This window comes from Bactrocera dorsalis, chromosome 3 (assembly GCF_023373825.1).
Source record: "Bactrocera dorsalis isolate Fly_Bdor chromosome 3, ASM2337382v1, whole genome shotgun sequence".
Lineage (NCBI taxonomy): Eukaryota > Metazoa > Arthropoda > Insecta > Diptera > Tephritidae > Bactrocera > Bactrocera dorsalis.
Genome location: NC_064305.1, coordinates 66,792,921 through 66,807,016, shown reverse-complemented (window position 1 = coordinate 66,807,016; position 14,096 = coordinate 66,792,921). Strand labels below are relative to the sequence as shown.

Sequence of the window (14,096 nt, the reverse complement as noted above, 5' to 3'; positions counted from 1 at the left end):
ATAGGATCAAGCCTTGTATTTTATCAGAACTCACCTTAAAATTTTTGAAACCGTCCCAATTGATGACAACTCCAGTTCAGAATGAATGGAGACTGTCCACTTTACTGGGTTACAATATGGAACACCGTAAGGTAAAACACATTGGTTTGCGTCGATTTCTCACTTATTTGATTAAAAGATAGAATTTTTAATAATGGAACGAATGGAACGTAGAGCTTGGTTTTTGGGCGAAGGTATTTTAATGTGAAGAAAACCTCCGCCGAAAGTCAGCAAATTTCGTTCGAAGTTTATTCTGAACATTCTTAAGCTCAGCAAACGTCCCAAAAGAGATGTGCACAAATTAGAAACGGCAATTTTATCTTGGAAGATTAAAGCGAGGCCAAAACAAGTTTGAAAATGAGAAATTGGAAGCCTAACTCGATTGAAATTATTTCCAAGCACTTAAAGAACTCGAATAATCTTTAGTAGTCCCTCCAGCAGTCATTAAAAAACTTTTACAGCAACCGAATACTGACAAATGCAAGGAAATTGGTTGTCATATGAGTTGAAGAAAAGAGACTTTGAAAGACGAGTTTGCATGTCAGACCTGCTGCTTGAACGCTACAAAAGGAAGTCGTTTTTGTATCTGATTGTGAGTGTTGATGGAAAAATTAAAAATGTATCCATTCCGACATCTCTAATCTCTTTCCTTGAGCAAAAGAAACTATCGAGAAGATCGAGTACGGGTTAGATTAGGTTAGTATGGTAGGCCAATGAGCAACCCCGCACCAGTTAAGGCTGTTTGCGATACCAGATGGAGTTTAGTTGCTAAGTCCATGAGGAGTAGTCACCTTTTTTTGGGATGCCTGCGCTTGACACGAATTTTAATATACTCTGTGGTCTCACTATCGATACCTCCTCCAGTGTATCATACCGTGGGGACGCCAGATGCTTACAGCGTAGTATAGCCAAAGCGGACAAGTGCACAAGAGATGCTTCATTGTATCCCAGGTACCTTGCTCTAGAAATTTCTTGCAGTCTTCTCGATTGTCAGCCCCATTCTGCGGGAATATGTCGCCACCAGACAGTGACCAATTAGTATTCCGAAGATGTTTCTACAGTCACTTCTATTGAGTGCCAATAGGCATTTTCGTACTTACGATCTATCGTTTTGCACATGACATGAGATCGAAGATAACTCTAGCAGCAGGTGGAAAGCACCTTGAATGATCTTTTACGGAAACCATTGCTTCAGCGCGGTAACTAATCATTGACACAGTTCTTTTACAGTCTCATAGCTTAATGGTTATCTTCAACCGTTAATTTTCAAGGTACCGCATACTGTTTCTATTAATACGAAGACCGGCTGTAATTTTTTATGCTGCTGTGTGGTAGGTATTTTGTACCATTGAGGCCGCCGCCGAGTTATCCAATCGTACAAAGTGAATGAAAACATCAGAAAAAGTGCTAGCGCCAGCCAAGAAGCACCGTAATTACCGAATGATGTTGCCAACAAAAACATGACACAACAAAAGCCAACGAAAGCGGCAACAAAAACAACAGCAGATACGATAAAATAATAACAGCGAGGGCAAAGGCAAAGGACGACAATCGACGACACGGCAATGCCAATGGCGAAAAGTAAAAACTCGACACGCCACATGACACACGGCAAAAAGAAACCAGAGAAGCTGGCAAGAAGCGGTGAGAAGAAGTAGAAACAGAAGATGTAGGGGGAAGCAGCATGCATAGCATTGTCCGACATTCTTGACTGCCTGCTGCTGGCCGCCGACTACACGCCGCGCTGCCGCTTATCGCACTCCATCGGCCAGACGGACACCGTGCAACAAAACCTTTACAACAACAACGGCAACACAAGTGTACAAGCGAACAAGTGAAGAAGAGCTACATTGGTACTATAACCGTTGTCTGTTGTGTCAGCGGATGCAGGCCAGCATAATCAAGACATGCAACGGTTCACAAGCGGTGATTTGGCTCTACGGCGCTTCGGCTCTTCGACTCTTTGACGCTCGGTTTTGGTGATTCTCAGAAAGGGCCAAGTGCGTGATTTAGGGCTTCGTAGCGACGCGGCAGCACGCAGCCGCCGTGGAAAAGTGTATGTGTGTGTGTCTGTTTACCGGTAATGGAAAGCAAATGATAGCCAAGAGAATTGCTACAACAAAAGCAACAATAATCATTTTGTCATTCATTTGTTTGCAATTTTCGTCTCTCGTTTTCCGTTTTGCAGTTACAACATTTTTTTTTTACAACAACTTTTGTTGCTGTTCACTGTGCGCTGTTCTTTGCCAAAAGCCATAGAATGCGATTCGTGCGTGACTTTTAGATACTTAAGGGCTTGCTTTTGAAGCAATTAAATCGATAAATGTTTAAACTCAGAAGATAAGTTGGCAAGCAGTTACGTTAGCTTATGTGCAAGTAAAATGGGAAGTACTTAAGCTACAACGGTTATGGACAGTTTCAGAACACTTGGCTCGAGTGAGAAAAGTCAGTTAATATCCGATAGGTGATTAATAAACTACATGGACCTAAATCTGTACGAAATATCTCCTGTCATCAAACAAACAGTCGTCGCACTCGTGACTTGGCCACGTCGTTGTTGACAATCATAGCACGAAGTCGTAGATAAATCTATCTTAGGACCAGTATTAACACCAACAATAACATCAGCTTCGAAATCCAACGCAGAATGACCTTTTCAAGAGGATCCACTTCGGAGAGAGTAGACAGTTGATAACTAAAGTCGTGTGTAGACTAAAAAAGATCAAACTCTGCAAGCCACTCAACATCCCCGTCCTGCTATGAGGTGATGAGGACGATGACAATATCTGAATCGGCGTTACGAGTGTTCAAGAAAAAGTTTCTGCGGAAGATTTATGGTTCTGTGCGCATTGGCAACAGCGAATACTGCAGTCGATGGAACGATGAGCTGTATGAGTTATACGACGCCAATGACATAGTTTAGCGAGTTAAAAGACAGCGGCTAGGTCATGTCATCCGAATGGATCCGAAACTCTCCAACTCTGAAAGTATTCGACGCAGTACCCGCCGGGGAAGCAGAGATCGAAGAGAAGAGGAAGACCTCCACTCCGTTTGAAGGACCAGGTGGAGAAGGACCCGGCTTCGCTTGGAATTTCCAATTATCGCCACACTGCAAAAAAGAAACAACTGGCGCGCTGTTGTTAAATCGGCTTTAACCGCGTAAGCGCTGTCTGCGCCGGTAAGGATGAGATACCGGGAAATTTTCATAAAATTTTTCTTGGGTTTGTGGGATTTATGTTGGAAAAACTGCTATAGAAGCTGAAAAGGCTTACAGAACTAGAAATTAATCCCCAAAATAAATATTTTCAAAGAAAATGCTCATCGTTTTCAAACTTGTGTTGGATAAGTTTCCAAAGCGCGAAGGTTCCCCGGTCATAAATCTTATTGTACAGACTAGAAACTGGAAGTACAGTACTGGTTTTATGACTTGGAAGCTTTTGTGGAAACTTTAGTAGTTCGGTCGCTTATGAAACTTAATATTTCTAGACATTATATATAGTCTGGCGTTTTCTAGTTCAAGACTCCCGGACAATAATGCGACGACTACTTTTTTTGTGATAATCACATCATATAAATTTTCGGGCATTATCTGGAGTCTATAGTTCTCAAAACGAAATTCAGCAGAACTAAGTGTCTCCTTGCCTGCAATTATACCCTGAACAGCTTGACACGATATCTATAACGGCCAAAAAGAGATGATCAGACTGACGAGTTGAGTCGATTTTGCCATATCTGCCTGTCTGTATATACGCGAACTGGTCTCTCAGTTTTCTTATATTTTGACAACGCCCTTTTCTCACCGCTTTAACGCTTTTTCCTGTTCTAAAAGAATATAAGCAGTGGTTTGTTGTGGGATATAGTGTGATCGTCTAATGTTGGATTGTTGGTTAAAATTTTGACGACTGAAGTGTACAAAACAACCGAGAATCACGTCGTCAAGACCATCCCCACGAGTTCTGGTCTAGGTAATCGAAATGGGCTGGATATTGTAACCGGACAAAAGTAACTTGGCAGCATTTCAAAAACATTTTACGACCTTTTTTAAGCCTAACTGAACTCTAATAGAGTTGATCTTTTGACAATTTAAAGGGAGCTTCGTTCTGTAACTGAAGAAAACCAAATCGGCTCAGCAGTTTATGATAATATTTTATAAAACATTCAATGCGTGAACGTCTACTGATAGATTGTAGGTTTAAATTTTCAACAAAAGAATGTACCGAGTGCTATTCCGTTACAACAATTCCGGTGACGATCTACTTAAGCGAAATCGGCCAGGATGTTTAACTTTCGTGAAGTTTAACTTTTTGCGTTCTGGAAACGCGAACAAAATCCTGACATGAGTACCACTCATACTACTCTTACTCATATCATTGTAGACTCTGGGCCTGTGTCATAACGACTGCAGTCGAAGTTAGCGTGTTCCACTTGTTAATAAGTGGTTGAAGAGTTATCTCTGTCTCTATTGCTGATCTGTCGGCGGCAGCTAGACGTTTTCGGTATTTCCCGTAGTCAAAGGTCATATTGTCTAATTGTTAATATTGTCCAATTGGATAGGAAAACTCTGGGTTACTGGCTGATCTTCTTTTTCTTCAACTTCGCTAGTGAAGCAACGATCTTGACGCGCTATTTGGGAAATCAGCCGGAGTATGTACAAATACGAAGCAGAACCACTCTGACAACCAAATTACAATACAAAATTCGGCTTACTTACATATTTAGTGACACACATACCAACTTTATATGTAAATATATTTGTTTACTCGCAAATTCATTTACATAAATCTATTTAGTTGTATACCCTAATAACCAGAGGTGTTTGTTCTCTTCTATACATTCTTCATTTATTGTTATGAGTATTTGTTGTTGTCTGGTTTTTTCGAGTTTTTTGTCGCTTAATCTCTACAGATTGGGGTGCTAATCTAGTCTTAACAGTTTCGTTTCACGGAACTACATGTCACACCTGTCAAAATTCTAAACAGTGGAGACAAACAAAGTCAATGTGTTTATGATGGTAACTGTCTACTCAAAATACACATACACTTATAAGTAGATATGTATGGTATATGCAAACGAGTATGTCTAGTTATGTAGTATGTGTCCATATGCTGGCATCTTCATAACGAAGTTCATAAAAATTTGTTTGCTTAAATATTTGTGGCGCCTCAACAAACATGATAAGTATAGACATACATACAAAAAAGAAAAACACTGTACGCTACATAAATATTTAAAATTATAAATATCTCTAGATGTGTAAATATTTTAGTTGATAAAGTTAAGTTGTTAAGATTAGTTTGATGTTGGTTTAAAATAATTATATTATAATCTTATTCATTATTATGAATTTTTTTCTTTTTTAGAAAGTTTTCGGAGAATGCAACATCTTAGCTAAGCAATTAGAAACAGAAGTTCTACATCACTTCGTCGTTCAATAGTAGATGAGGTCTCAGATTATACTGCATTAAAAACTCTCGGAAGATAAGAGCGCTCAACTATGCGAACTTACTATATTCGGCATTTTATCCGATTTTCGCCGCTTCCAATAACTCAAAGATTACAAAAGTTCACATATCTAATGCATAATATCCATCTTTAATACATCAAGAAGACTCCGTTGTAACCGTTACCTTGTCCCCGTTAAGATAATAAGCTTCAGATAAGTTGTCAACGAGGTCATCCAACGTTAGGCTCAAGAAACGTGCTGTTTCGATGGGTCGGACCATAAGAAGAGTGCTTGCAGTTGTATAGGGTTAGCTGGACATGGGCTAGGCGAAGAGGTGGTTAAAATCATGCGAGGACTCATTGCACGTTGAACATATATTTTATATACATATATTGGGGTTAATTATGAATAAGTAGGAGTTTAACCTGCTACAATATCCAGAACGAAGCTGCGCAAGGCTCACTCTCGACTTTCGCGGCAGCTCGAGCTCGTTGTCTGCAATAGATGGTGGTTTGACTCCAAGTACGCCATTCACTGAGAGAGAGTTGGTGAAGATAAACACCTGTCTCCACTGTGAATGGCGGTCAGTGAATATCTTAAGTGAGTTGCGTTCGATGTCTGGTCAGCGTACTGTTTTATGCCGTCGACGTAGTTGAAGAAGGACCTCTGGATGCTCATTGGAAGCGGTTCTGCAAAAAGCAACCAAAAGCACCCCAGCAGAAACTGCTTGAAGAAGATGCATATCACTGCATCCAGGCGATCATATTGGTGCGGCTCAAGAAAACTCTCATTGAATATTGTAACAGGTCTCGTCTATACAAAGTTCAAGCCGTTTTTTGGTATCAGATTGCTCTCAGAAATTCAAAGATGTATTGGTTTATCCATTGTACAACATTTAAGACAAAAACTCTCGTCCTATTGCCACTTAAAATTCCTCTACACTTACGAAATGAAATTTCAGCACCTTCCATATATTCCATATATTGGGTAGTCGCATTTATAATCTTTGCTTGCATCAATCTCATCAGTTGTTGACAGTAAAATATAGAATCGATTGTTCGACCAGGATGGGGCAGCTCATAGTGGATAATGCCTTTCCAATCCCACCAAACACTTAGCATAACCTTTCGAGGTATCAATCCTGGCTTTGCGACCATTTGTTTAGCTTCACCACGCTTGGATCATGATCTTTTTCACACATTATTGTCGTATTTGATCCACTTTTCGTCTGCTGTTACCATTCGCTTCAAAAATGGTTCGATTTCATTTCGTTTCAGCAAAGAATCGCAGATGTTAATTCGTTCCATTAAATTTTTCACAGACAATTCATGTGGTACCCAAACATCCAGCTACTTTTTGTAGCCAGCCTTTTTTAAATGGTTCAAAACCGTTTGATGATGAACGTAAAGTTCCTTAGCAATGTCATGGCTGCTTATGTGACGGTTCCGGACCATATTTTCCATAATTTCATTGACTTTTTCAACGATAGGTCGACCGAAGCGAGGTGCATCTTTTACATCGAAATTTCCAGGACGGAAGCGAGCGAACCATCGTCTCCGTATACTTCAAAAGTTCTATTGGTGGATGGCGTGGCATTCTTCCACTTTTTTACTCATTTTTGAACAGCCGTAACTTTTTTTCAACCTCCCCGACTACCCAATATAACTTAGATTACGCTCCAGCTTCAGCTAAAAAAATCTCATCTCATTTATGCAATACTCGTATCTCATCCGGTCCCACATAAGTAGAATGGGCTCGTTTACTGCTGGTAGAACTTCAATTAAGTTAGAGCTTAAATTTGATTCGACGTTTGGTGATTTGTAAGCTCTGGGAAGTTAGTCATTGTAAACCGTGTAAAAGTACTGAACCATATAGATCTTAAGAATGGTGCTGGCCTCGCATGATTATTTTACGTTCTACTGACGACTCCATCTGATAGAGAGCAGTCACTACACTAAACGATCCCCAGTTCTTTAACTTTATGGTACCTTCATGTCATTAATTTCGGCATCACGCACAAAGCTGTGCGGAACTGTGCCTATCCTCTAATGGACAATTTTGCTGAAGGATCTTGTTTTACGAACTTATATAATCTAAACCGTACAGAAATTGATGCCGCAAGATCATCAAGTGCGTCGCACGTTCGGTGAATCTCTCTCTTTTTGAGATGGCAACAGATCCGGATTTTCACAAACAATTTTTTGTTCAGTGATAAACCTCAGTTTTGGTGGAATGGGTAGAAAATCACTGTTTAGTGTGATCTATATTCCTTTAAAAATTAAACCGTTAATGGGAACGATATGAAGCCATTATTAACAACTTTTTCATGCCGGAATTGAAGGATGTTAATGTGAACGACCTTTGGTTCCAGCTTGTAAGTGGTATTGTTAATTAAGTCCGTACATTTAGTGTCGCCGATGTGCATTTTCTGGAAGAACGATTCCAGATTGAACTCGACAGAAGGGGTAACTAAGGCTAAAAATAAGTTTTCCAGCGTTTTACAGCTCGACAGGGCCACACCTTACGTCACTTTGCAACCACATTCCTTCAAACTTCGACTATTAGTACAATATAAACTGGTACTTTTATAGGCAATTAATTCAAATGTTTCTCAGCAGCGGACAAAGCAAACCACGAACTTAATTCAAACTGACATTTTTTTGGGTTATTTCGCTTTTTTACGACCGCTGACTTGATGTCGCCGTTCGCCTACTGACTCGAATCCGCTCGAATGGTGAACGTGCCATCGATTGATCGATGACGGTGCCAGTCGACACTTAAAAAGCGCTAAAAACTAAGTGTTAGTAGCTCGATAGCTAGAGGACAGGTGCGTAGAGCGGGTTTTTGGTTGACGAAGAGCAGCACGCATATAAATGTCTACTCTCACTTAAATATCCGAAACAGACATCGTTAAATGTGCACCACTTTCACCTAATGAATTGTTTGTTTATGAAAATGTGATCGTAAAATGTCTCACAGCGACGAAAAAGAATTTCTTGGGATTCATCACGCAAGTAGTCGATAAGCTGGTAGATGGGTGTTAGAGGGCTCGGTCACTTTGTAGATGGCTTGGCGCGCCCGCAGCGCACACATATAGTCGTATTTTGGGGTTTTGCGGTTACAAGCTAATAGGCGGTTCAATTTTATTGCTAAACTTTTTGTTACAATATAGAAATTTCCATATATATGTTATAAACATGCAATTTATGTGTTACATGACTGTTAGGAGGGAAGATGGGCTAAGGTGAGGGATTACATGACTAATCCAATGAATGGTATTGATTCGGATTCAAATTTGATACCACCACCACCAAATTGTAACATATGGGAAGATGTTAGATAGAAAGTGAGTAAGAGAGAAAGAGCAGAAAGATAAAGAGGGAGAGAGTGAAGAGAAATATTTAAAATAAGAAATATTGGAGATGGAAATGATAACACACCGCCAAATACAGCTAGGTGCCTATAGCAACGATATAACTGAAAGGGCCTTAAGAACCTTGTTATTGTAAATAGCTTTTGTGATAAACGAACCAAGTGTTGAAGAAATAATCACTTCATCGTTACAAGTCTGAAGAAGTTTACGAGAGATCTTTATATCACTTTTTCTGCAATTATACTGGACAAAAACGTATAGATGGAGAGTGAGAAAGAACAAAGGTTAAAAACCTACAACCAAATTCAATTGTTCACGCTTTCGTTACGGTAAAAGACACAAATTTTATTTTTGAAATTGAAAACAAGCAACTTCTCGGGACATATTATCACTCGAACAACTTGGAATTGGCAATTTGTGGACACTGAACATTTAGGTTAGTGGATCCCCTTCAGAAACTATATTATATACACAAAATCTTTTTGCTTTATTTGGTTCTTGGACTTGTTGAACTTATTTGACATATTTGACACTGACAGCACTATTCGAGAAGACCCTCTCAAGAACCAGTGCTACCAAACTGTGATAACCAATTTACGTTGCTTAAATTGAATAACAAACGCGTGGTTTATGGATATTGACGGCATGGAACTGAACTACCGTGATTATTTTACTGGAACTAGTTGTTAACAAGTAAAGTCCTCTCTCGCCGAACAAAGCCAAACTTTACAATTCCCTGCTATATGGTGCAGAGGCATGTATGTTGACAATATCTGATGAGTCGATGTTACGAGTTTTTGAGAAAAAGATTTTGCGAAAGATTTATGGACCTTTTCGCATTGGGAACGGCAAATACCGCAGTCGACGGAACGATGAGCTGTACGAGTTATACGACGAAATTGACATAGTTCAGCGAATTAAGAGACAGCGGCTACGTTGGCTAGGTTATGTCATCCGATGAAACACTCTAGATCTGAGAGTATTCGACTCAATACCTCCGCGGGGAAGCAAAGGAAGACGAAGACCTCCACTTCATTGGAAAGACCAGGTAGAGAATGACCTGGCTAAGTTAAAGCGAAATATCTAATTCTTAAGTTAGTGAAATCTACCAAACCAAACCAAACCAAAAAAGAAGTACTCCTGTGCTCGATCTTATAACTAGCAAAACTTTTAGTGGTCAATACAAATTTGCACTCAAATTTCCTTGATATTTAGTGGACCTCGAACTAGCTGAACCGACTTTACAAATCCTTCATGCAAGCCGCGGCTTCAAACTCATCTCGTCAGCACAATATTTCGGACAATACACTACAATGTTATACGAGGAAAAGAGAGTTGAGAAAGTGAATGCGAAGCTGCCGAATAACTTACTAGCCGATTCGCCACAAAATATATCAATTGTGAGCAAATAATGCAATGATATTCAAACTGTGAGGTAACGCGCAACCTTGGCATATACAAGAAAGATTCGAGTAGAAAATAACTTGGAATATGCCAGCGAGTCTCGGAAGATAAAATATATTACCGAATATTAATATAGGGATGAATTGTCATGAGAGCTCTAGCTATGGATAGATGGATTTGGTAAATATCATAAACATTGTTTACTTGCAAGACTTGCAAGACGATTTCACGAGCAGATTCGCAGCTTCGCTATCTGTGAAAAAATATATATGTATGTACTTTAAGGTATCCGTTCAGGTCATTTCGTCAGAGATCACCATGAAAAGAAATGAGTCGATTTAGTCCATCTGTATATACGGGAACTAGTCTCACTGTTTTCGAGATATCGATCTGAAATTTTGCACACGTCCTTTCCTTTCCAAGAAGATACACATTTGTCGGAACCACCTATATCGGATTACTATAGCATATAGCTGCCATATAAACTGTACGATCGGAATCAAGTTCTTGTAGGGAAAACTTTCTCATTTGAAAAGATATCTCCACAAAATTCGACATGCGTTATTGCCTAAATAGGCAACGATGTAAGCGCCGAAGATTTTACTCGGATCAGATAACTCTAGCACATAGCTGTCATATAAACTAAACGATCGGAATCAAGTCTGGTATGGAGTAATCTTTTATTGGTCGAGATATTTTCATGAAGCTTGGCATGGATTATTGTGCGAAGCGACAGTACAAACCCTGAACAAATTTTTCAGATCGGAGCACTATAACATATAGTTGCGATACAAACTGAAGAACCAATATCAACTTCTTGTATGAAAACTTTGTTTATCAATGCCAATATAGCTTCGGTGTAAACGATTATTATATGTTTTTTGGTTTTTATGCTCAAAGGCTGAAGCTTCAGTGGCAGCTTGCAAAGAAAAAAAACAAAAACTTGGCGAAATCACCGACACCCTAATGTACATACATCCAAATATGCACAGATTCTGCAACGTGAAAACCTTTGGCTTAATCAAAATGTTCGCCTGTTCGTTACTCTGTTCATTAAAAACAACAGCAACACCAGTAAGCGGCAACTAACAAGCCGGTCGTGCGTTAAACGCTCCAATAGCTCGTAAATCAATGTGCTCGTGTTGTTGTTGTAGTTCTATGAGCACTACATCTTAGTCAAAATAAAAATAATAAGCATTAAAATCAAATAAATTAAAGACGTCAACACCTCGAGCTGCCCAAACTAAATGAGAACTCCATGTCCCGCTTTTTTAACCGTCACCCCTTCCTCGCACCCGCGACTTACCAAACAAGAGATTCGTATGCGCGCTCTGCACCAGGCAAATGGCCACGATGAACACAGTTGTCAGCAACCAGGCGCTGAACTTTGACCGCTGTCCCGGCCATGACCGCAGATGACGTTGTACATGATGCTCACATCCCTGACGCTGTTGTTGTTGTTGTGATTGTTGTTGCTGCGGCGACAGTGTAAGCGATTGTGTAGGCCGAAGATGCTGTTGCCGGTCTTGTTGTTGCCGTTGCCGGCAGTTGTTGCAGCATTGCTCGTCGTTGGCGCAGCAACTTTGAGCCTTCTTGTCGTCGGCAACAACAACAGCAACGCTATCGGCGCTATCTGCAACAATTGCCATTGTGCGCACGAATTCGTTGTTCACTGTCACACGGTTTGGCGGTGCTGTTGGTGTTCTTATTGTTGTTGTTGTTGTTGCTGTTAGTGCGATTGCTGTGCGCTTTGTTGCTGTTTTAATTGCATATTGCCGTCGTTGCGGCTTTTGCCTCTTTCGCATTTCCTTGTTCATTGCAAGTGTTTTTTGTTTTTGTTGTTTTATTCGCTTGCCTCACGGAATTTTTCTTTGTTTTTATTTTCGTCTTTTCGATTTGCTTTTAATTTATTTCAGCAAAGTTTCAGGTTTTGCAGCAATACTGGAGAGCGTCTATGTATTACATTTCAGTGTGTTGTGGTTTTGTTTTTGTTGTTGCTGTTTTAAAAACTCCATAGTGACCTGAAATGAGGCATAAGCGAACAGTCAAGGGATTACAAAGAGTTTTTTTTTATAGAAAGTGATAATTTTGTAATGTTTTGATATATAAAATATAATAGAAAGGTGGCAACCCTATACTGCAAGACTCACATTAACAACAGCCCTCTTGTTTGCCGGCTAATATAGAAAACATTTTGTGTTTTGATAGAATTTTATTTTATTATTAAAGATAGTTATCTTCGAGAGCAATTATGCTAATCAGACCAGGACGCGGTAAGTTCTAGTTATGAAGAGAGTATTGCGGTAAACTTTCCCGTATACATTGTTACGAAGAATACAATGGGCAATCCGCACGTAAAAGAAAATCTTGGACGTGCACATTAAGAAATTAGTAGAGACTGCACACCTTAAACTGGTATTTAATATCGAAAAGGCTCTGGAATAGAAGAAATACGCTCTAAGAGCATTCCTGGACATTTCTGGAGTGTTCAAGAACGTCTCTACGGAATATATTCTGAATAGTGTTGATCCTGCTATAGAACGCTGGATCAGGAGCCTCTTGACCTATATAAGGATAAGAGTAGGATGGAACGACGCTAACTTGGACGGCAAAACCCCTAAAATAGTGGCATATGCGGCCACCATTGGCATCTAATAATGGGTAGGTGTCTGCAGACCATTATCAGTATTATGACACCACTCTCAATACAGTCCAGAATTGGACATTGCAAGGAGGTCTGGTGATGAACCCAGAAAAAACGGATCTGCCAAGCACAAAATCTCCTCTATGGATGCTTTCTTCGATAAATGGGACACAACTTTCTCTCAAGGGCCGTATAGATGTAGCTCGGAGTAGTCTTGGACAACAGACTACTTTTGTTCTACACAGCTATTGTAAGACCAGTTTTGTTCTACGGTGCAGTAGTATGATTCAGGCGTACGGAAACCTACCTACTGGAAGCCAATGGAAGGGTTCAGACGCTCACTGCACTATGCATATCGGAAGCTTTAAGAACAACTGCAACGGCGGCTTTTGAACTGCTACTAAACGGTGGTAAAAATCGACGGGATGACTACTGGCTGCAGGAGAATTTACATATAGATCCTTCGGACATCAGTGGGTAATAGCGGTTTAGCAAGATAGTTGACGTAAAGACATGTTAGCTGCGAACAACACATTGAGCATTTAAACGAATGGCTGGAGGATGGAGCTTATGCTGGGATATACTGTCCAGATTTAGGCATAAGGCAGCCTTTCAAGTTGTCAGACCACTGCAGTATATTTCAAACTGATCTCTTTGCTACTGTGAAAGCTGCGGAGCTGGACTCTAATGCACCTGCAGGCAATTTCAGAACCAACAACTACATACACAGACAGCCAAGCAGCAATCAAGGCACTAACGTCGTATCGCATATCGGCCAGTAGTGTTTTTTGAAGGAGGGCAGCGATAGAAAGTGTTTCCAGAAGAAAGCAACTTTACTTCTACTGGGTGCCAGGCCACAAAGGCATCGAAAGCAATGAAATAGTGGACGAGATTACCAATAATGGTGTACGGTGTACCCGAAAACGTGATCAACATTGGGAAATCCAGGTATTGTCTATGCGACAATCTGGACAGAAGCATGGTAAAGAAAATCAAAACCCGATGGAACGAGCTAGCTGGGAGCAAGACTGTTAAAGTCATGTGCAAAACGGTAGATCGGAAGTACGTATATAAAATTCCTATTGGAACTCGATAAAAGAGACTCACTGTCTGGTGATATCCGCAGAATCGGCCTGACAAATCGAGAAGACTGCAGAAATGTCTAGAGTAAAGCACTAGGGAAACAATGGAGC

General features: G+C 40.1%; 1 protein-coding gene across 1 annotated transcript in view; it reads right to left on the bottom strand.

Annotated features, from left to right (window-relative positions):
* LOC105228986 (BMP-binding endothelial regulator protein) overlaps window positions 1-14,096 on the bottom strand; it is a 133,888-nt gene that overhangs the window by 27,727 nt on the left and 92,065 nt on the right. The window contains exon 4 of the mRNA XM_049451092.1: window positions 11,566-12,280. Within this exon, the coding sequence (XP_049307049.1) occupies window positions 11,566-12,076 (511 nt within the window). The 5' untranslated portion in view covers window positions 12,077-12,280. The remainder of the gene's footprint in view (window positions 1-11,565; window positions 12,281-14,096) is intronic.